We start from the raw sequence: 23847 nt of genomic DNA on the forward strand, positions 1-23847 counted from the left end.
CTAAATGGTCAATGCACATCTCTTGCTTACATGGAATTGTCACAGACTCTTGTCTTTTGCATTTCGTGACCATCTGGGCACACAGCCTACAATTTCCCCGCTCTGTACTAATATGTGTGTGTGTAGGTGGTTCATATGCATCAATAAGCCAAATCATGGTTTAGTGTGGGTGTGTGGACCCAGACAGATCACAGCCACTTTGCTCATCTTCTGGTCCTGCTGCTGCTGAACAGCTGGCTGCACTAAACTATGGCTTGACTTAGCATGCTGTCAGATCCTGAGCTCATGGTTTGTCTCACTCCAGTTTGCTTTCCATCCTTGATGTCAGTCCTGCTACTCCGGCCCGAGAGAGAACAAATGCCTGCTCCATCTTTTGTGTGCAAGACATCCCGTCGGATAGCTTAAACTGCCATCACATCTCCCCTTCATCTGTTCTTCTCCGGGCTAACTAGACCCCGATTTTTCAGCCATTCCTTATAGGACTTGGTTTCCATCCTGAGCACCCTTCTCTGGACACATTCCCATCAGTCTACACTCTTCTTAAATGTGGTACCCAGAACTGGACAGAGTACCCTAGGTGCAATCTGTCCAGCATGGAATAAAGAGGAAAAGATCTGGACACTCTGCTCTCCTTCATGGAGCTGAGGGTTGTGTTCACTTTTTCAGCTGTGGATGCTCTATGCCGAGAATTTTTTTACAACTGGAAAAATATTCCAGTTTTCCCTGATATTCATAACTGAAAAGCAGATACATCTAAAACAGTAACTAAGAATTATTGGGATCCATTGTTTTTTCATATCTTACCTGTATTTCTGCTTCTTTTATTTTAGACTCCAATATCAACTTGGTCGCCTGCTGATCTTTGCTTAGGTTCTGTAGTCTTTCGTAGGTAACTTTGTGTTCAGCAGACAATCTGGCTAACCCAGTATCACACCTATTCAGGAACAACAGGGATTATTTGGAGTTGTCATAGGCACTTTTTCGCTTGCCTCCCAGCAGCTTATTCCAAAAATACTCACCTTACCTGCCACACTATCACAGACTAGAATTGTTGATAATTGTTGATAATTTTATTACTCTTTAAAAAAGAAGAAGTTTGAATTCAGACACACTTCTGGCACATGGAGGTTTTCAAACTCACACTCTGAACCTATGCCAACTTACTCATAAGAAAAGCAGAAGGTTTGACAGTAGATTCAGCCCAGATTTTAAAAAGAAATTCTGCACATAATACATTTACAGAATCTGCTGCCACAGAATGTGGCGACCAAAGACAAGTTCATGGTGGTGGTGACGGCAGGAAGCTGCCTTCTGCTGAGGCAGACCATTGGTCCATCTAGTTTGGTGTTGTCTGCAGTGACTGGCGTGGGACACAGATGGCACTGTGGGTTAAACCACAGAGCCTAGGACTTGCCGATCAGAAGGTCGGCGGTTCGAATCCCCGCGACAGGGTGAGCTCCCGTTGCTCGGTCCCTGCTCCTGCCAACCTAGCAGTTCGAAAGCACATCAAAGTGCAAGTAGATAAATAGGTACAGTACTGCTCTGGCGGGAAGGTAAACGGTGTTTCCGTGCGCTGCTCTGGTTCGCCAGAAGCGGCTTAGTCATGCTGGCCACATGACCTGGAAGCTGTACACCGGCTCCCTTGGCCAATAAAGCGAGATGAGCGCCGCTACCCCAGAGTCGGCCACGACTGGACCTAATGGTCAGCGGTCCCTTTACCTTTACCTTACAGTGACTGGCAGCAGCTCTCCAGGATTTCACGCTGGAGTTTTCCCTCAGCCCCACCTGGAGATGGAACCTGGGACCTTCTGCATGCAAAAGTGATGCTCTGCCACTGAAGCCAGCCACAAAGGTGTCAGAGTGGATTCAGTGTTGATCCTCTCTGTGGAGGTTCTATCGTGCAGTGTCCACACAGAGCCAAACTTTTTTGAAAATGGGTTCTCGTGTGAATACCCTAAAGCCCAGGTCTCCACTTCCTTTTGATCCTGCAACTTCTCCACATGTGTAATCACCTCCTCATTTGCACCTCCCTGCCTGGCCTGTTTCTGTTCATAATACCATCGGCTGTTCTCTTCTGGTGCAGCTGTGTCACAGCTGGCAGCCACTGGCTTAGTTACGCTCACGTCAGAGAGAGATGCTGGACAAAATTGTATCTGGTAACTGAGTTATACGACAAACATGGGGAATGGATTTCCATGTGCACAATTAACTGTTGTTGAATATAGAAACTGCTGAGATAATAGACCTAGGTCCTGTGTTTTATATAAAATTTTGGCAGAGTTGGAACATCTGTGGGTCTTAAAATGTTGTTGGACACACACACACACACACCAGCTACAACTTAGTTAGCTTCCATTCTTCAAATAGAAAACATCCCTGGAACAGTTCAGTCGGTAGAACATGAGACACTTAATCTCAGGGCTATGGGTGCGAGCCAGGCATGCCGAGTTGGGCCCAACATTGGGGGGGGGGAGGGAGTCATGCGTGCATGATGCCACACACATGGGCCATCCCTGCTAGGACACTGGCAATCGCAGCAGGGGCACATGGAGCGAAAATCACCCTCCTCCTGCCCCCACCTGCCATGCGGGGGCAGCGGGGGAGGGCGGCCCCCTCAGTATGGGGAGGGTCAGCACCCTGCCTCAAAATATTGAGGGGGCTGTAGCCCCTTGCACTTGCTATACCCAGTGCCTCTGGTTCAAGCCCTGCATTGGGGCGAGAGATTCCTGCGTTGCAGGAGGTTGGACTAGATGACCCTCGTGGTCCCTTCCAAGGCGACAATTCTATTATTTTGTGGCCCTTCTGTATTATTCTGTAGCTGGAAATCACAATGGCTATATAGAACTTCTGTCTCAAGAAACCATGTGCCATTGTGGAAAGTAAATTTGAAATTTACAGACTGTTCTCTTTTGAAATAAAATTACATGAAAATGATGTATAGATGTTATATTACACCAGTACAGATAGCAAAAATGTATAAAATTGGGTCAAACATATGTTGGAAATGTAAAGAAAAAGAAGGGACTTTTTATCACATGTGGTGGGAATGTAGAGAAGTTTTAAAAAATGGAAATGATATACAATGAATTGAAAAAAAATGTTTAAAATGACATTTGTAAAAAAAACCAGAAGCATTTTTGTGAGGGATTGTAGGACAAAGACCTGCCAAGAAAAAAAAAATAATTTTTTATGTATGCGACAACAGTGTCAAGAGTCTTGATAGCACAAGGATGGAAGAATGAGGAAATCCCAATGAAAGAACAGTGGCAAGAAAAATTGATGAGTTATGCAGAGTTGGCTAAACTGACATACAAACTCCGGGACAAGGACAACTGTGACTTTAAGGAAGAATGGGAGCTTTTCATAAATTATCTAAAAAGACAACAAAATGAACTGGACTCCTTGGCAGGTTTTGAATAAACATACACAAATTTATTGGTTGATAACATGATAGATAGACAAGGCAAGGATAGGTATAATTTTATAACATGCAGAGAATAATATGTGCAGAGAAATCAGAGAGAGGAGCTGTGGGAAGTCCCTGGTGGTTGGGGGAGGGAGGGATGGGTGGAAGGGGGAAAATAATGTATGTGATTACATGGTTTGATAATTTGTTAAGTTGAAATTGCTTAATAAAAATATTTTTAAAAAAGAAAGAAAGAAACAATGTGCCATGGAATAGCAGTTTCTGTGGATTAACAATGGGTGAGCACTGAAGCCCCCTCCATCCCGCTTGCTGGGCTAAATGGACTTCACCAGGGCAGGTTACAACAATGTAAACATTAGAACCAGTTATAACAATTTACAATCAAAAGAATAGGGTGGGTCCTAAAGCCATACCTCTCTGGGGTCAAAGGCCAGGGTCAAGACATGGGCATAGCCAGGACTTTTGTTGGGGGGACAGGCAGTGGCATTTGGGGGGGGGGATCCGTGTCAGGAGGTGGTGTGAGACACACCTCTGTGAAAAGGGAATTCCACAGCATTTGGGTACCACCGAGAAGGCCCTCTCCCAGCCCCCCAGCCCCACCCCCTGAAGGCAAGAGAACTGAAAGAGGACCCCTCTCTGCTGATGTTTCATCCATGGAGATCATGGTGGTGGGCCTGGTTCCCTCACGCCTCATTTTGTCCTTAGCAAAAGCCCTGTGAGGGAGGTTGGGCTGAGAGACAGGAAGTGGCCCACGTTCACTCAGTGAGCTTCGTCGGCTGAGTGGGGAATTCACAGTAAACCAAAAGGAGGAGTTCCCTCCATAACGCATACAAAATATACAAGCCACGGACCAATCAATGACAAAAATGATAAATAGGTGATAAAGCTCATATACAACAGTGGACTCAAGCCTCCAGCATAATATGATATAATGTGATACAGATATGGATAACAACCAATAAACAACTGAAGACCCACGTATCAATGAAAATGCAACATGATACAAAATTTAAGTTTTATTGAACAACCAATATGAAGGCTATCTAAAACAGAAATAACAGTCCATGAAAACTGTATGTAACATAAATAATAGTCCAATATAAGTTATATGAATTCCACATGTGTGAAGACAGGTGGCATGTCTGATGCATCAAATAAAGCTGATGTACAAATTCCACGCGGCAGCAAATTTAATAGGGTAAAAATTCCAGGCTATGTTTTCATTTTGGTGCTTCCTCAGAAACTACTGTGATGGATGGCAGCCAACCTTGACTCTTACCAAGAGATTCCTAGCTGCACAGCAATACAAAAATCCATAGGTAACATAAAATGGTGAGCTTCATGGCAGAGTGTGGATTTGAACCCTGGAATCCCATGTTCCAGTCCAACACTGACCATCACATGGAACTCAAAGACGTCTCCAATCTAGGCACTGAGCAGACCCAGGCCTGCTTAGCTTCAATAAGTACCTGCATTGTGGATCCTCAGATCATTCTGCTGCATATAAATATATTATATTTGTGTGCGTGTTTCAAGAGAGGGGGAAACAGCTTGCCAGAGACTTCGCTTTCCATGATGTTCTCCAGATGTTCTGGGCTACAAATCCCATCAGCCTCAGCCAACAAGGTTATATGATACTGGGACTGGTGGGAGCTGTGATCCAAAACTTTTGGAGGACATCAGGTCAAGGAAGGCTTCTGTTCAAGAAACATCCAAATCTGTCTAGTAAAAAGTGAATTTGGGGTACACAGTCCCTCTTTTGAACTGGCTTTAGCTGCCTGCACAAAAGCCACCAGCTCTTCCCAACTCTCACGAAAAAGTGGTTTCTGAAAGGCTTTCTCTCCCTGCTACCCAGAAATAAACCCCATGTATGCTCCAGATAAGCATGCTGGTATAGGGCGGTATACAAATGCTAGATAGCTAGATAATTGTCTGGCTTTAGCAATCAATACCTTTCTTACGCACACTCTTTTGCCCTAAAACCTATTATAATCGTCTCCTCTGCGTGGCATTTGGGCCACAACATTCTCCATACATCTAGTCCAGCAGTCAGTTCTCACAGTGGATAGAGAAGTGCCTGTGGGATGCTGGCAAGCTGGACATGAGCACAAAAGCACTCTCCCCTCCTGTGGCTTCCAGAAACTAGTATTAAGATGCCTGCAAATGACTAACCTGCTAGTGTTCCCTCTGCTAGCTTAATTTGTTGCACTGGGAGGGGGCCTACTAGGGAAGATCTGTCATTACACCCTCTCTTATCCCAAGAGTGAGGGAGTCCCAGAGTTAACTGCAGCTCTGTGCCCTAGTATTAACTTTCCTGCCCCTTTTCCAGCATGGGTGGTGCTGTGGTCTAAACCACTGAGCCTAGGGCTTGCTGATCAGAAGGTCGGCGATTCGAATCCCTGCGACGGGGTGAGCTCCCGTTGCTTGGTCCCTTCTCCTGCCAACCTACCAGTTCGAAAGCACATTAAAGTGCAAGTAGATAAATAGGTACCGCTCTGGCGGGAAGGTAAATGGCGCTGCTCTGGTTCGCTGGTTCATGCTGGCCACATGACTCAGAAGCTGTTTGCAGAAAAACGCCAGCTCCCTCGGCCAGTAAAGTGAGATGAGCGCCAGAACCCTAGAGTCATCCGCGACTGGACCTAATGGTCAGTGGTCCCTTTACCTTTACCTATCCCAAGAGTGAGGGAGTCCCAGAGTTAACTGCAGCTCTGTGCCCTAGCGTTAACTTTCCTGCCCCTTTTCCAGCCAGGGGCTCATTCACACTTCCATTTGTCTAGGCACAGGTTGGCATTTGTTCTGAATCAGCAGTAAACAACAAGTTTTCCCTGTGAAAGCAGTAGGAGAAAAGAAAAACCTATTGGACTCGTGCCTAGGAATTGCAGTACAAACGAAAGTGTAGATGTGCCTTAGGTGCTGCTGCATCAGCAACTGATGCTCTCGGTTCTTCCCCTCCTCCCTGCAGAAAACCTGCTTGCCAGAAGGGCTGCTGTCACCTAAATTCAGGTCTAATTTCACTACTGCAGCGTCAACATGGCGCGCACACAGAGAAATGGATTTATAAAATATACGGCTAAGCCCACACACCATTGTGGTGGAAATGATTTCTGCTCCAGGAAATAACTTTTTCCAACCAATAGGGGTTTTTTGCAGGAAGGCCAAATAAGAAATATATTTTTTGGCATAGGCTAACTTGAAATGAGGTCATTTCTAAAACATAGTGCAGTATTCAAGGGCACAAATTAGAAATAATAAAAACTTTCCCCCATATAAAATAATAACCCCTTTTCTTTAGTTGGAAAAGGGTCAAGTGTTAACATGTGCTAAGCAATATACTTCACAAATGTTTTTTGGCTTTTTTAGTTACCTGATTTTTTCATGGGTACAGCAGTCAGCAAATCAAAACAGTTAAGTGTGTTGGCTTATAATTTCATGCACTCTTACTAGGAAATAAGTCCTACAGAACTCAGTAGGACTTGCTTATGAGTAGACGTGTATCGGATTGCACTGTGTGCAAAGTTTTAGGCAATGTGAAAGGTTGAATTACAGTAAATGAAGAGATTCAATGGACTGTGAGCTGAATTAAGGTAACTTTTTTGAGAATGGCCCCTCTTAATAATGTAATTACACCAGGCTTCCTCAACCTCAGCCCTCCAGATGTTTTTGGCCTACAACTCCCATGACCCCTAGCTATGATGGGAATTGTAGTCTCAAAACATCTGGAAGGCCAAGGTTGAGGAAGCTGGACTGCAAGAAGATCAAACCTCTCCATTCTTAAGGAAATCAGCCCTGAGTGCTCACTGGAAGGACAGATCCTAAAGCTGAGGCTCCAAAACTTTGGCCACCTGGTGAGAAGAGAAGACTCCCTGGAAAAGACCCTCATGTTGGGAAAGATGGAGGGCACAAGGAGAAGGGGACGACAGAGGACGAGATGGTTGGACAGTGTTCTCAAAGCTACTAACATGCGTTTGACCAAACTGCAAGAGGCAGTGGAAGACAGGAGTGCCTGGCGTGCTCTGGTCCATGGGGTCATGAAGAGTCGGACACGACTAAACGACTAAACAACAACAACAACACTTTTGCCATAATAAATTTGTGAGCACCCACAAAACACTCTTTGTTTTTGCTGCAACAGACTAGCATGTCTACTGCCATCCTAAACACACTTAGCCCCACTGAGCACAGTGGAGCTTACTTCTGAGTAAATAGATGTAGGATTGTGCTACACACATTAAGGTTTGCCTGTTCTATTCCTACAAGTAAAAAAATGTGATTTTTTTTTTTAAATTACTCAAGCATTTTTTAACACCTCCTGTTTTGAATATGTTTCCCAACATCTGATTTGGACTCATAGAAAGAATGATCAGTTTGCAAACCTTTGAAAGGATCTAGATTTGAAAAACAGCAGCGGCAGGTAGGCTCAGCAGCAACAAAAGCAATTGGAAAGAGCTGGTTTTCAGTGCCAGATAGTTTGCTTTGCTAGTAAACAGTATAATCTTGACAAACCAGAGTGAGTGTCTAAAATAAACTATAAAATTATGGCACAGTGCTGTCTTCCAGATCTCAAAGGGGTAAAGGGAGGGCTTCTTCCACTGTGTAGCTGAAAAGCCTTTTTAAAATCTCTGACAGTTCTAAGAAGCGGCTGCATAATGTGAAAAAACTCACTGTTCTATTACTCCTGCCAAAGCTGTGCCAAACAACACGCCTCGCGCTCTGTGAGGAAGGCACAGAAAAGATGTTTTGAAGTAAGGTGGGCCCTCCCTGGCCTCCGTCGCGGCATGATGTGCCTCTTTGAACAGCCTGTTCCAGTGCAACAGAGGATGGTCAGTGTGATCCTCCAGAGTTCCTGGCACAGCTTTGAAAGGGGGTTAGTCAGATTTGCGGGGGATCAGTCACTCCATCCATGGCTAGCAATGAGAGCTGCATGAAACTTCCACATTCAGAGGCAGTCGAACATTCAGAGCCAGTTATGGGGGATAGAAAGCAATAGCAGGAGAATGTGACCTCTCTCTGCCCACAGCTCAGCTGTGTTACATATGCTGGAGTCAGTGGCAGGACATACTGCAAGAGCAACCAAAGTGGCAAATGTTTTTAGGGTGCCAATGAAGAAGCATGCAGCTCAAGAGGTGTGGCTCAACACCCTCTGCTAAGCTACAGATTCAGGAGCTTGGGGGGGGGGGGCTGAGCTAGGAACCCTTCGCCTGTGGGGCATGCAAGCTGAAAAGCCTCTCACGGGCATTGCAAGGTGTGCTGTGCTGTTATTGGGACATTGGATGTTTTGAGGGTCTTGAGTTCCCAGTGAATGCTCTGCAACTGGTCCCACCTGCAAAGGATCCTGGACTATGCTCCTCAGGTCTTACACTGCCATTATTCGGAGCAACAAAACATCCTGAGAGTGGTCACGTGGCTAGCCTTTGGTCATGTTCACACAACACTGCAAGCCATAAACCGTGCCCATTTGATTTCCTCCTGGCTTGTGCTGAGAGTAAACAAACCATTATCTCTGGCTTGGTCTTACATCCCAGCCTTGACAGTGTACTCTGAGGAAGCTCTGCAGAGACCCATCAACCATTTTGCCCAAGCCTGCATGGAGTTTGGCCTTATGCCCCACAAGCTCAGTGTCGCTTTGCAAGACTTGCAAAAACGATGCAGGGTGCCGCAAGTAGGTGTGCACCCTGGCCCCTGCAAGCTCAGCGCTGCTTTTGTGAGCGGCATTGGGCTTGCAGGAGCCAGGGTGCAACAGCTCACAACGGGGCAGGGCGCTGTGATGTGCCCCCCAAAGTGCACCCAGGGTGACGGCTCCCTCAGCCCCTCCCCACACTATGCCACTGAGCACTCCACACAAATCAGCATTGGTTACCACATTCTTTAGGTGGTAGATGATTTTTTCTACTTAAGCTCCTCCATAACTAGCAGCCTCTCAACTGACACTGAGCAGGACAAGTGTATTGGCAATGCAGTTGTGGCACTGACTCAGCTCTCCAAAAGAGTAAGTGAGAATGTGAAGCTAACAACCAATACCAAGATGAAGATCTACCAGGTTTGTGTGTTGAACACACTGCTTTATGGAAGTGAGTTGTGGGTAACTGACAACACTCAGGAGTGATGCCTAAACACTTTCCACATGTGCTGCATCAGGAAGATTTTGGGCGTCAAATGTCAGGACAGAGTCTCAAATAAAGATGTGCTCTCTCAAGTCCACATTCCCAGCATGTTCACACTCCTGTCTCAGCAACATCTACACTGACTTGGTCATGTCCACAACTTGAAGATGGCAGGACCCCCAAGGATGTGCTCTATGGGGAGCTGGCTTCAAGTACCAGGCCCATTGGCAGACCACATTTGCATTACAAAGATGTCTGCAAATGTGACATGAAGGCTGGCAACATTAATCGTGCCATGTGGGAATCCCTTGCAGATAACCGCAGCACCTGGAGATAATCAGTCTGATTGTGTATCTACAGCAGTGACCAAAGGAGGAATGACTCCTGGGAGGAGCAAAGAAAGAAAAAATATCACCCTGCACCTGCATCAGCACAACTGGATGCCTTCAACTGCCCCAGCAGCAACAAAACACGTCACTCTCATATTGGTCTCTACAGCCACAGCAGGTGCTATAACTCTCCAATGGTCTGACTTCACCCCCAAAGGCACACTCTTCCATTGTCTCCCGAGACAGGCATGTTTCAGATCCCTCAGCAAAAAGAAATACCGGTAGACTGGTGGTGGATCATAGGTTGAATGGAGTCCACCAAGACTCTCTATCAAACTCCCAGGACTTTCTCCAGGCCACAATCCACATCAACCCTGCTTCACACTCTGCTTAATTGCCCTTGCCAAGCTAGACTACATCTTTACATTTTAATAATGCCTCTTGTGCCCTGGATGGAGGATGGAGATGGGGGGCACTAAGTCCCTGAAAGAGCTGTTTCCAGTCAGAGTAGACCAGCCTCCCCCTAACATCTGGTGCCCTACAAATGTTGCTGGGCTCCTAATGCCACCAGTCCCAACCAGCATGGCCACTGGTCAGGGATGATGGGGGTATCTGGAGCATGCCAGGTCAGAGAAGGCTGGAGTAAGCAACTCTGGGGTAGACTGACATGTGGTCTGGCTTAGTCTGTGAATGCAACTTCGTGTACCGTATTTTTCGCCCTATAAGACGCACTTTTCCCCCTCCAAAAATGAAGGGGAAATGTGGGTGCGTCTTATGGGGCGAATGCAGGCTTTCGCTGAAGCCTGGAGAGCGAGAGCGGTAGGTGCGCACCGACCCCTCTCGCTCTCCAGGCTTCGCGGACCTCTCCCCAAGCAGCGGGAATGCTCCCGCTGCTTGGGGAGAGTTGCCGGCATCCCGAAGCCTGCGCGCGCTGATCCCAGCGCCTGCAGGCTTCGCGGATCTCTCCGCAAGCAGCGGGAACGTTCCCGCTGCTTGGGGAGAGTTGCCGGCATCCCGAAGCCTGCGCGCGCTGATCCCAGCGCCTGCAGGCTTCGCGGATCTCTCCGCAAGCAGCGGGAACGTTCCCGCTGCTTGGGGAGAGTTGCAGGCATCCCGAAGCCTGCCCGCGCTGATCCCAGCGCCTGCAGGCTTCGCGGATCTCTCCGCAAGCAGCGGGAACGTTCCCGCTGCTTGGGGAGAGTTGCAGGCATCCCGAAGCCTGCCCGCGCTGATCCCAGCGCCTGCAGGCTTCGCGGATCTCTCCGCAAGCAGCGGGAACGTTCCCGCTGCTTGGGGAGAGTTGCAGGCATCCCGAAGCCTGCCCACGCTGATCCCAGCGCCTGCAGGCTTCGCGGATCTCTCCGCAAGCAGCGGGAACGGTCCCGCTGCTTGGGGAGAGTTGCAGGCATCCCGAAGCCTGCCCGCGCTGATCCCAGCGCCTGCAGGCTTCGCGGATCTCTCCGCAAGCAGCGGGAACCACCGCTGGGCTCCCACGGCTTGCAGAGAGCTGCCTGTTTGCGGGCTGGGGTCGGGGGAAGCTCGGGCTGCCCCAGCCCCGCGCCTGGGGGGGAAATAATTTTTTCCCTTTATTTCCCCCCCAAAAAACTAGGTGCGTCTTATGGGCCGGAGCGTCTTATGGGGCGCAAAATACGGTATGTTACCATGGGTCTCATTAGGGACCACTGGGGCTGAAAAATGATCTGCCAAGGAGCTATGATCCCTCCCCATAGGAGTTCCCAGGCTCAGTCCCTGGAATCTCCAGGTAGAAGGTTCAAGTAGCAGGTGAATGGAGGAGGCAATGCAGGGCTGGATGGACAAATAGCCCACCCTGTTGTAAGACGTTTCTGCATTCTCAGGAATGCATGTGTATGCATATAATGTGCATGCCAAGGAGTAATTTAATTGGTGATTGAATACAGTCAAAATTATAGGAATAAACATGGAATGGATGTATCTGCCAATTTTGGTTCCCCCTCATTGTTCCAGTCTCAAATTTTGTTTAATGCACCTAGGCCATCATTTGCAATTAAAAAAGACAGTCCTCCCAAACAGTTGTCAGTATTTTAGTCACTAACGTTTTCATTTAGGATGCAATTTTGCCTAACACACACATTTTTGCAAGCAATTTTCCTTAATAGAATGCATGTTTTGTGTTGTTTTCACAAATATATGTGTTTTCTGCACACTTTCCCCTAGCATGTTCGGAGATGTGCCTTGCTTTGTGTATTGATTTCAGTAAGGGCAATTTTAGAAGGTTCACATAGAAAGTTTTGCAACCATAATCAAATCTCTCTCTCTGCCCCATCTTTGTTATAAAGAGATCTGAAACTGGCCTTGAGCAAGGCAGTGGAGAGCCAGTGAATAGCTCAGACCCCCCAGGTGGGTGTGTTTTTGGTTCACAACCGTGTTTTCACAGAATCTTGTACAAAGAAGGAACATCTGCCATGCTGCAAGATACCCCAAGTTCTACCTCCAAAGGGCAGCAGCCTGCTTTTTCTGACTCACAACAATACACATCCCTGATCACTGCTACAATTACACCTACAATTTTTCAAAGAATATGATGACACCTATAAGGAAGAAAACAATAACTAGCTTTCAGAAACACCTGACAGTTCAATGTGCAGAAGCAGTATGCTTCAGTATGCTATTTTTGCTTTCCTTGTGTGGGAGAGCAAATGATCAACAAATTGTCATGGACAGGGAATTTTGCCGATTGCTCCCTTTAGTCTACCAGTCTTCAGCTGCTGAGCTGTGACCCAAAGGCAGTCATTCCCCATCAGTATTGCCACCATTTTCTCATTGTCCTCTTTAAAGTGGGGAAGGCAAAAAGATAGTGGAGAGAAAACGAGAAACAGACCTCCACTAAAGACTTTGCCTGAGTCATTGTTTTGAAAATGCTGGTCTTTTTCTGTGAAGAACTGAATGTTTTAGGCTGGGATGAAGCCTTTGCAAAACACCCTGTTGATTACTATGGGTGTTGTGCGTGACTGGAGAGGAACCATAACACAAGTGCGTAGAATCTGCAGCAGCCTTCCCCAATCTGGGGACCTCCAGATATTTTGGACTATAACTCCAATCAGCACCAGTCAGCACAGCTGTATGATGTGAGAGCTGATGGGAGTTGTAGTCCAAAAAGTTTGGAGGTCCTCAGGCTGGGTAAGGCTGATCTACATTTTATATTCAGTCCCAAAGCATACAAAGCTTTGCAGAAGCAGCTGCTTCTCTGGTTTGCTTCAGTGCCAGGGAATGTTGTTCACTCTCTTACTGGCTGTGGTTGGAAGTATGGCTGATTCTGCCTGCCCACCTCCCCACAAAACCCCAGAAATCTGCTTTAGCTGCTAGAGAAATAACAACAACAAAGAAAAAATTACCTTGTAACCCGACCTCTGAGATCTCCCAGACCAGATAACTGACGCATCTCAAGGCTCTTCAGTGTTGAATTCGTTCCGTAACTGAGGTTATCCCTGACACGGATTTGTTCTTGTAGAGCCTATAATTGCAGAGGAGTGAAATGGGCGACTCCCCTCTTAAGTGTGTGGTGCAGAGAGGCTGATAGAGTGTGTCAGCTCTCAAGAGTCCTTCACACATGCTCCATTTGCCCTGGGGTTTGACCTCAGGACCCATAATTCCCATGCACATTCATGCATCTCCCCAAATCTCTTATCAGAGACCATGCTGGCTGGGGCTGATGGGAACTGTAGTCCAAAAACTACTTGGGCACCAGGGTTAGATGGAAGGCATGGAGAATGGACCTATCACTGGCAGTTTTGTTGCTATTCAGAGGCACTCTGCTGCTACATACCAACTGCAAAGGGAGGGTGCTCCCTTCATGTTAAGCTTGTGGGCTACTCAGAGGTATCTGGTTGGCCACTGTGGCAAGGAAGATGCTGGCTGAGAGAGGCCCTTAGTATGCCTCTTATTATGTGCTGACTGTGTATACATGTTGTTGACACATGGAGAAAGACATGCATGATCAATCCCATCAACCTGGCTTGTAAAAGAACCACACAGTCAACCCCACCAATGTGACTGCATTATTTGCCCATATATCACAGCCAGTTGGGGTTGCTTCACCGACAAGTGGTGTGTGTATGGGGGGCAGTCCTTTGTGATTGTGGGTGAAAAACCAGAAGGTGGTAATTATGCATCTCAGATATTTTGATTAATTAAAAACAAGTAGACTGCCTGCAATGTACCTTAGTGGGGATGGTAATTATCCCAGACTAATTAACACTGTGTGTAAATGTGTGATCTTATGTGTGTGGTACTCGTGTGCTCTCAAATAGAACTGTAAAGAATTTGTCCCAGTTCTTCCTGTAAATAAGCCTGCACCAAAGCCTAAGGGCAGGTACATGAAACAATTGCATGTTTCTTCCCTGTTTATGTCCTAAGTACATAGCAGGAGCCTCCCTGGATCAGACCAATGGCCCATCTAATCCAGCATCCTGATCTCACAGAGGCCAAGCAGATGCCCATTATGGGATGCCCACAAGCAGGTCCCAAGTGCAACAGCAGTGCTCTCACCACCTCTGCATCAGTCTCTGCTTTCCTCCGTGCATAAATTGAGACTGTAGGTTCTTTGGCAGCAGCGAACTGTCTACTTGTACACTATAAAGCACTAGGCACGTGGATGGCACTAAACAAGCAATAAATAATAATTTATTTCCAACATTTGTTTTCTCTTGATTAAAAGGGAAACATGAAGAAGGGCTGCAGATTCTTAGGACTGAACCACCTGTGTGCTGTAACTGTTAGTGATGGATAATGACCTGTAAGGCCTGGGTTCAAATTTCCATGAAGCTCACAGGGTGACATGAGCTAATCACTATCTTTCAGTCTAGCCTACCGCACAGGGCTGTTGTGAGGATAAAAATGGAGAACCATCTATGCCACACAGAGCTCCTTGGAAGAAAAGGTGGTATATAAACATAATAAGTTTAAAAAAGACAAAGAAACCACGCACCTTCAGAAATTTAAAATGTGAAGACTGGGTACACCACACCACCAGAGAATTACCACTGACCTCAATGTCCCGGTTCAGTTGCCTGACGATGGCTGTGATGTTGCGGATGTGCTCCTCCAAGAGCTGCCTGGCCAGCCGGTCCCCTCCGCCTTTGTTCTGCATCCTATGCAGCGTGCAAACAATGTCTTCCTTGATGCGAAAAGCGTGTTCCACAAGGGCGGCTGTCGTCTTCTCATGGCTGAGAATCCTGTCTTCTAGCTGGTCCACGAGTCTCGCTGACCCAAGAGGAATGGCTGTCAGAGCTTGGCTGTGGAGGGGGATGTTCCGGATTCGTCTAAAAGAAGGAAGTGATGGAGATGCTTGGTTTTATGGAGCAAGTACTTATCCGACACCCCACTTACTTCTACAATATCTTATCTTCCCCCTCCTCCAAGGAGGTCAATAAAGCACCTTCTGCCATTTCATTGTCACAATGACACTATGCGGCAGGTCAGCCTGAGAGACAGTGACTGGCCCAGGGTCACCCAGTGAACACGGAGTGAGCGAGGATTTGAATTTGAATACATAGTGCAGCACTCTAACCATTACACTACACTGCTCAAGCCATTATAATTAACTGTCTATTGTGCACCAGAATCAGCCAGGATGTGCACTGGTCTGTGTATTGTGCAGCATTGTTGTGAGCCATGAGAGGAGCAGGATTATGCTCCCAAGGACCAGAAGGGATCCACACAACTGGTAGTGAATCAGTTCCCCTCATCCGGACTGGTGAAAATTGATTTTGGGTCAGGCTCAGATCTTCACCTCAGCAAGAGCCAAATTCCGGCCTTGCCTGTGTGGCTTTTAGTCTCTCCAAGCATCAGTTCTTGTTCCTCTTCTGTCTCCATGTGTGCCGGCCAGTTGTAAGAACCTAGGAAGAGCCTCCTGGGTCTGGCAGAAAGTGGCCCATGTAGTCCAGGACCCGATTCTCACATTGACCAACCAGATGCCTCTGGAAAAGTCACAAGCAGGAGCTGAGCACATGAGCACACGCCCCTCCCATGGTTTTCTAAACTGGATTCAGAACCATAAATGCCTCTGACGATAGAGGCAGAGCAGAACCATGATGGCTAGTAGCCATTAATAGCTTTCTCCGACATGAATTTGTCTAATCCTCTATTATACACATCTATCATGTCACCTCTTATTTGCCTTTTCTCTAAACCAAAACCCCCCAAATACTGCAACCTTTCCTCATATGGGAGTTGTTCCATCCCCTTGATCATTTTGGCTGCTCTTATCCCATGTTTCCTATCCACTTGCTCTGCAGCCAAATGCATCCTTGGCCTAGTCCTCCTTTGAATACAGCTCTGTGCTCAGATCTTGGCCTGCTACTGATTCCACTGCCTGATGGGTACTGGAGCTTTTGTGGCTCTTAGGAAGTGTCCTACCAGAGACAAGATTAGGGCTGGGTGATCAACATTGTGATACATCACCAACTAAACATTGTGATATACAGTGGTAAAGGTAAAGGTACCCCTGCCCGTACGGGCCAGTCTTGACAGACTCTAGGGATGTGCGCCCATCTCACTCAAGAGGCCAAGGGCCAGCGCTGTCCGGAGACACTTCCGGGTCACGTGGCCAGCGTGACAAAGCTGCATCTGGCGAGCCAGCGCAGCACACGGAAACGCCATTTACCTTCCTGCCAGTAATGGTCCCTATTTATCTACTTGCACCCGGGGGTGCTTTCGAACTGCTAGGTTGGCAGGCGCTGGGGCCGAGCAACGGGAGCGCACCCCGCCGCGGGGATTCGAACCGCCGACCTTTCGATCGGCAAGCCCTAGGCACTGAGGCTTTTACCCACAGCGCCACCCGCGTCCCTCATATACAGTGGTACCTCGGGTTAAGTACTTAATTCGTTCCAGAGGTCTGTACTTAACCTGAAACTGTTCTTAACCTGAAGCACCACTTTAGCTAATGGGACCTCCTGCTGCTGCCGCGCCGCCGGAGCACAATTTCTGTTCTCATCCTGAAGCAAAGTTCTTAACCTGAAGCACTATTTCTGGGTTAGCAGAGTCTGTAACCTGAAGCGTATGTAACCTGAAGCGTATGTAACCTGAAGCGTATGTAACCCGAGGTACCACTGTATCACGATGTCTGAAATAAGGATGGAGCTATGTAGAGGCATTGGCTGGCAGCACGGTTTCCCCCACATTGTAATTCCTGCATAGCACACACACAAACACACACATCATGATTTGCGATGTATTGGCAGGTCAAAAATTATGAAACCGATATCACAATATGGACTTCAAACCAGTTTTGGATGATATATCAATATATCTCCCAGCCCTAAACAAGATCCATTGAACCCCGCATCCTCCTTCCCACATCAGCCAATCAGACGTTATCAGGATGAAGCCTACAAGGAGAGCTGGAAGGCAAGAGGCCCCCTCTCATGGCTGCTCCCTAGCAATGGGCAAAAGTCTCTGGGTCCAAACAGGCAAGTCCTCTTTTGGCCCCACTCACACTCAGCTGAGCTAAACCTGAAAATGCACCATAGTGGGGAAACATGAACCCTATGTGTTTCCTGACATGCACTGAACCTGGGATGTTCTGCAAGCAAAGAACCTGTCCTTTTGCCCCTGAGATTTGTCCTGACCCTGTAAGAGCTCCATGGAAGGATGGGCATAGAGTAAATGGGCCTTCCTCACCAAATGTTGTTTGACCTCCAACTCCCATTATTCCCAGCAAGCACATTCAATGGTTGGCAGTGATGCAAGCTGGAGTCCAGCAACATATGGAGGGGGCTACCGGGTCTGGGAAACCTTCAATAAATAAATATTTCAAATCACACACACACACCTCACACACCCTCTGCCACACCACCAAAGCCAGTTCCCTCACATGCCTCAGGATACCTTTCAGTTGGGCCGAGTGTGGAGAATATTGGGCTTCGCTGTGCCATCCTCTCTTTCCAAGAATTTATGCCTGTTGGGGAAACAGCAACACAACATGACTGAAGCAGTTAAATTATTCATCTGTTTATAGCTGGCACAGAACAGCCACTTCACGCCAGCAATGCCACTGTTAGAGGGCACTTTTGGAATCTGCACAGCCAAGACAGCACAAAGCTTCCCCATGGAGAAGGCAGTGGCTTGTGGAGGCTCCCAGGGTTATCTGCAACGTGGGTTGGGCAGAAGCAAAACACATGGGAGTAACACATGGGCCAAGACGCCTGGCATTGCACCAAAGAGGCTTAGGCCTACACTATCAGGAGCACATGAGGACGCTGTTCCCATATTGAACATGCATGTAAAGCTTACCTGTGTGCAGAGGTCCAAAAGAGGATGTGTTAGGCCCTGGCACTCTGATGGAATACAGGAAGGCCTGCTAATATTGAGTCAGGAGTGGGCCCATGTCCTGATGGGCAGCCCTGGTTCTCTAGGATTTTGGGGTTGGGTATCTCCCAGCCCTAGCTGGAGGTGCTGCTAGGGACTGAAATGAGGAGCTTCTGCCTGCAAAGAAGTATGCTCCCCCTGAGCAACAGCCCATTTATTGGGAAATAGATTGAGCTAGGACTATAACATGGCCAGTCCACTTCCAGAATCTCAGCCAGAGCAATTGCAGAATCATTGCAGGACCTCCTAGTTTGGGCTGGTGTCCCAGGGCAGAGAGTCTGAGAGATCCAGAGGGTGGCAACACACAAACGGGCCTTTTCTGCAGTGGCTCCCCGCCTGTGGAATGTTCTCCCCAGGGAGGTTCGCCTGGAGCCTTCATTATACACCTTTAAGCACCAGGCAAAAACGTTCCTCTTTAACCAGGCTTTTGGTTGATTTGATTGACATATTATGCCCTTTTAAAATGTGTTGGGTGGTGGTGGTGGTTGTTTTTTTAATTATTTGAGTATGCATTTTGTGGTTTTATATTCTGATGTTATCCTGTGACCTGCAGATATAGGGCAGTATATAAATTCAGTAAATAAAACAATAAAAAACATACTGGGGAATGTCTTGTGTAGCTATCCTTGCAGTTTTTGCCTCTATTTATTTATTTTTAATCTAGATGCTTTAGAGCTGTCACCAGATGAAATAAATCTTAGTGAATTGCTTGTATGAGTTTGATTCATCGATTGGTTACAATAAACACAATTATTTTGGAGGCAAGTCACGCGTTTCCTTTGTTTTTTGAGGATGCTGAGAGGCCTTGAAAGGAAGGGAGAAGATGGTGGTGGCAGAGATGGGCCCAGCCAGGCCCGCGGCAAAGGAGACACCTAAGTTGCCCCTGCCTCACCTCCCCCCTCCGCCACCACTAACTTCTCCTTCCTCTGTGCCTCTGGGACCACCTTCACACCACACATTTAAAGTGCTATGAATACCACTGAAACAGTCATGGCTTCCCTCAAAGAATTCTGGGAGCTGTAGTCTGTTAAGAGTGCTGAGAGTTGTTCAGAGACCCCTGTTCCCCCCACAGAGCTACAATTCTCAGAGTGGCTTAACTGTCAATCTCTCTTCACAGGGAACTCTAGAACTGGAACTCTGTAAGGGAAATATGGGCCTCCTCACAACTCTCAGAACGCTTAACAAACTACAGCTCCCAGAATTCTTGAGGGGAAGCCATGTTGATTCAAAGTAGTATCGTTGTGCTTTAAAAGTATGGTGTGAATTTGGTCAGAGTTGAGGGGCCCAGTAGCAGGGGAGGGGAGGAAGAGAACAGCTCCAGTACTGCTCTACAGCGCTGTGTGATTAAGTTTAAAATAATACATACATTTTAAACATCCCATCCCATAGGCTGATGCCAAGCCTTTTGAAAGTGACTTCTGGCTCTTTTCTATCTCTTTGGCTTTTGATTTGATTTTGCACCCCTTTCCCAAGCCCATGTTCCTTTCTTGCCTGCTGCTCAGAAGCTACTGCTCAGATACCTTCCTGGAAAATGTCCAGATATTACTCTCCCTCTGATCAACCATAGGTTCCCATTCCAGCCTACTTTCTTTCTGCCTCTCAGCCAACTTTCATGAGACTGTGGAGAAGGAAAGCAAGAAAGAGAAATAAATGGGAGGGGATCTGATGGAGCAACGGAAGGAGGGAGAACCCTCTGCAAGTGACCAGCTTGGACCCCTGGAGACAGACCCCTGGCAGTCCCCCAGCAGCCTGCTGGGTGGGGAAGAGAGGGAGGAAAAAGGAGGTAGCTCAAACCACTTTTTGTCCTGGCCCCATCTACCACCTAAACACCTCACATTGTTCCCCTGCATCTGTTTTAGATTGCAAGCCTCTTGAGGACAGGGACCTTTCACACCCATTCATTGTAAAGCACCCAGACGGCACTATACAAATCATCATAATTATAACAAAGGCTCATTTCATTCCAGCACAATAACCTGCAATATAAAATTAAACCAGACTCTGGCCCTCACCGCTTTGCTTTCTGAATGGAATTCACAAAGATTAGTCAGTCACCAAGGCCGGCTACCAAAAAAGAAAAGAAAAGCCATACTGGAGTCCCACTTGCCACCTCAGAGGCCATTTGCTCCGAGGCTGATCTCACATGCTCTGAAAACACTGGAACACCCACTGAAACCTGGCAGGATGTGCCATCAGGAGGACTGCTTGGGGATTACTGATTAAACATGATGCAATATGGTGCGCAGATGGAAAGGGAACAGAGGGGTTATTTCGATGGAAGTGTCAGCTTTGCAGAGAAAAAAAACCCACAAGGGATATCCTGCAAAACATCACAAGATACTGCTTGTCTGTTAACCAAGGCCACATTTTCCAAGCACTGCATGGAAAAGAGAGACTTGCTGTGTGCTCCTCCACTCAAAATGACAGCACCTCTCTTGGAGGGAGCTTTTGAAAATAGGGCTGCTCCCATGTCTGTAGGAACACCATATACCGGTACATTAGATGAGATTGCCTGTTGCCTGTCAGCCCCCATCCCATAAGCTGTTGACTAAGATTCTGGGGATGCCATGGAATTCTCCAGATGCTTAGGGGAGAGGTATCAGCAACAGACTGCCAACAGGCAGTGCTGCTTATGAGAGATGAGTGAGAGGTCCTTTGCTAGACAGGAAAAAAAGATAGCTAGCCTATTGAACTTGGAGGGGTTTGACTTAAGATACGGTTGGCATGCGTACTTATGGTATGACAAAGTTAAAGTACATAGAGCATGGGTAGGTAAACTAAGGCCCAGGGGCTGGATCCGGTCCAATCGCCTTCTAAATCTGGCCCGCGGATGGTCCGGGGATCAGCATGTTTTTACATGAGTAGAATGTGTCCTTTTATTTATTTAACTAGAGGTACCACTGTAATCTCCTACAGTAACTTTTCTAGCAGAAACTCTTTGACATTCCAGGGTTGCAGCCTCTTCAATGCAGTGTCCATGTAACACACATTTTAGAGCATGGGTAGGCAAACTAAGGCCTGGGGGCCAGATCTGGCCCAATCGCCTTCTAAATCCAGCCTGCGGACGGTCCAGGAATCAGTGTTTTTTTACATGAGTAGAATGTGTGCTTTTATTTAAAATGCATCTCTGGGTTTTTTGTGGGGCATAGGAATTCATTCATCCCCCCCCCCAAAAAAAAAATATAGTCCGGCCCCTCACAAGGTCTGAGGGACAGTGGACTGGCCCCCTGCTGAAAAAGTTTGCTGACCCCTGACAGAGAGGGTTCCTAAATCATATAGTAAGGAGGCGTTTATACAGTTTGGATAAGGTATAAGGACCTTTTAGAAAGGAAAACGCCACAATGGTTATCACCTGTGGAATTATATATTTTTTTATTTTCCTGGCTAATAAATTAAAAATGGCCTCACAAAAGAAGTATCTGGCATTGACACCTGGCCAATCAAGGAAAGGCTTTATCCAAGAGGGAGAACCAAAGATGACCTTGTGGAGGTAATAATGGAAATGCGGAAAGATCTTCAAAGCCACACCAAAGTGGTAGGTGAATTATCAACAGAAATAAAGGCTCTTGCAAGTAAAACAAGTAATTTGGAGAAAACAGTGCAAGCTCTTCAAGATGCTGTCCAAATAAATAAAGAGGAAAATAAAGAAATAATGAAGGAACAGGAAAAGATGCTAGAGGAAGTTGTGGCAGCCAGAGCAACTCAGGAATTAACGGTGGATAATTTGGCGTTAATTGAATTAAGGCAAAAAGCGATGTTTTTGAGATTCAGATCTATTCCTCAGCAATCAGATGTAGTAATAAGGGATAAAATAACCGAGGCACTTGCATCTTTGCTTGAGATGCAACAACAGGATGTGGATACAGCTATTGATTGTGCATTCAGGGTTAAATTTCCATATGCTAAGAAGAAAATATTTCCAGGGACTGTCTGGTCCTTTTTAATTCTAGAAGTATCAAAGACAGAGTGCTCCAGACATATTATGAGAAAGGTATTGAAATAGATGATGAAAGGATTATACGGTAATTTTAAAAGACATTCCAGTAAAATTGTTGAAAAGAGAGAGGATTACAATTTTTTGACAGAGGCCCTTAAAAAGATAAAATTCCGCTTCAGACGGGAATGACCTGAAGGGATTTCCTATGATTATGAAGGTAAAAAATAGAGGTGTGTAGAACCAGTTAAAGCACATGCCTTTGTAATGCCTTCGTGGTGAGATTTTGGAATTGAGCATGGAGAATAAGAAGAAGAAGAGAGGGAAGAAGAAGAGGATAAACAGTAAAGAGGGAAGGGGGTAGAAGGAAAACTGGAACTGTGAAAAAATATATATGTGTGTGTGTGTGTGTGTGTGTGTGTGTGTGTGTGTGTGTGTATATATATATATGAATGATAAATAAGATATACCGTAATTCTCGCTCTATAACACGCACATTTTTTCTCCTAAAAAGTAAGGGGAAATGTCTGTGCATGGTCCCTGGCAGCCGACTGGCAAATGTGTGGTCCCTGGAGCCGACTGGCCCGAGTGCAGGGGCAAAAATCAGGCAAAAATCAGATCACGCGTCACGGAGGAGGGAAGGCTGCAGAAGCGAGGCTGCTGCTTTCCTGCATTCTGCCTCAGGGTCTTACTGCCCACCCGTCTCTGTTTTTGGTTGCTGTGTTTGCTCAAATGCAACAAAGAGCAGAGAAATCCCCTGACCTCCTGGCAAGCAGAGGGGAAAGGAAAGGATCACGTCCTTCCTTCTAATTCCTTCCTAGTCACACTGTGCGCAGGCTCCAGCCCACCCGGCTCAGGTTCCGTCAGCTAGGAGCGCAGCCGACAGCCACCACCTCCTCCTCTCCGTGCTCCGGTGCTGCTGCTGCTGCGTCCAGCATTCTAAGGACTTGCAGGCAGCCGGACAAAATGCAGGTGGGTGGGAGAGGGTGGGCTGGCTTGGGTGGGGGAAAACTTTTGCCTTCCTTTCCTCCCTCCTGTTAAACCTCTCTCCTGCATTGTTAGCCAGCTGCTTCTCAGCACACCCCTCTCATGCTCCTTGTCCCTTCTGTGTTTTTCCTTCCCTCCCCACTTAAAACATGGTTACAAAGCACGGATCCACATGGATCCTCAGGATCTTTGCATTGGGTCACCACAAATTCACCACCAGATCACATTACATGTCCATGGTTACAGCCTGCACCAAAAAAAATAATGCACCCACTGTTGCCTGGGGCTGCAATGGTGCAAAAACGTGGTTACAAAGCATGGATCCACATGTATCCTCGGGGTCTTTGCATTGGGTCACCCCAAATTCACCATCAAATCACATAGCATGTCCATGGCTACAGCCTGCACCAAAAAAATCACGCACCCACTGTTGCCTGGGGCTGCAATGGTGCAAAAACGTGGTTACAAAGCATGGGTCCACATGGATCCTCAGGATCTTTGCATTGGGCTACCCCAAACTCACCGTCAAATCACATGTCTGTGGCCACAGCATGAAGCACAAAAATGATACATCCACTGTTTCATTCAGAATTTTTTTTCTTGTTTTCCTCCTCTAAAAACTATGTGCGTGTTATGGTCAGGTGCGTGTTATAGAGTGAAAAATACGGTAATAGAATACAGTATGGATCTTATATTTATTTCATAGAATGTAAATGGACTAAA

The 23847-nt window shown here is 46.9% G+C and overlaps 1 protein-coding gene across 7 annotated transcripts in view; it reads right to left on the reverse strand.

The window, feature by feature from the left end:
- Window positions 1–23847, reverse strand: part of FAM81A (family with sequence similarity 81 member A) — a 46426-nt gene that overhangs the window by 14628 nt on the left and 7951 nt on the right. For 5 of the 7 annotated variants that reach the window (XR_014002108.1, XM_081170655.1, XM_081170656.1 and 2 more), the window contains 4 exons: window positions 17724–17793; window positions 14884–15157; window positions 13232–13350; window positions 805–934 (listed from right to left, as the gene is read on the reverse strand). Coding sequence is in view for 6 of the 7 variants with exons in the window: in XM_081170655.1 (XP_081026781.1) it covers window positions 805–934; window positions 13232–13350; window positions 14884–15157; window positions 17724–17793 (593 nt within the window). In the remaining variant the exon portion in view is untranslated. Of the gene's footprint in view, window positions 1–804; window positions 935–13231; window positions 13351–14883; window positions 15158–17723; window positions 17794–18128; window positions 18261–23847 lie in introns of those variants that run through there. The other 2 variants (XM_081170658.1, XM_081170659.1) reach the window with 2 other exon arrangements.

Source organism: Podarcis bocagei (assembly GCF_964188305.1).
Source record: "Podarcis bocagei genome assembly, chromosome: 14".
NCBI classification, from domain to species: Eukaryota; Metazoa; Chordata; class Lepidosauria; order Squamata; family Lacertidae; genus Podarcis; species Podarcis bocagei.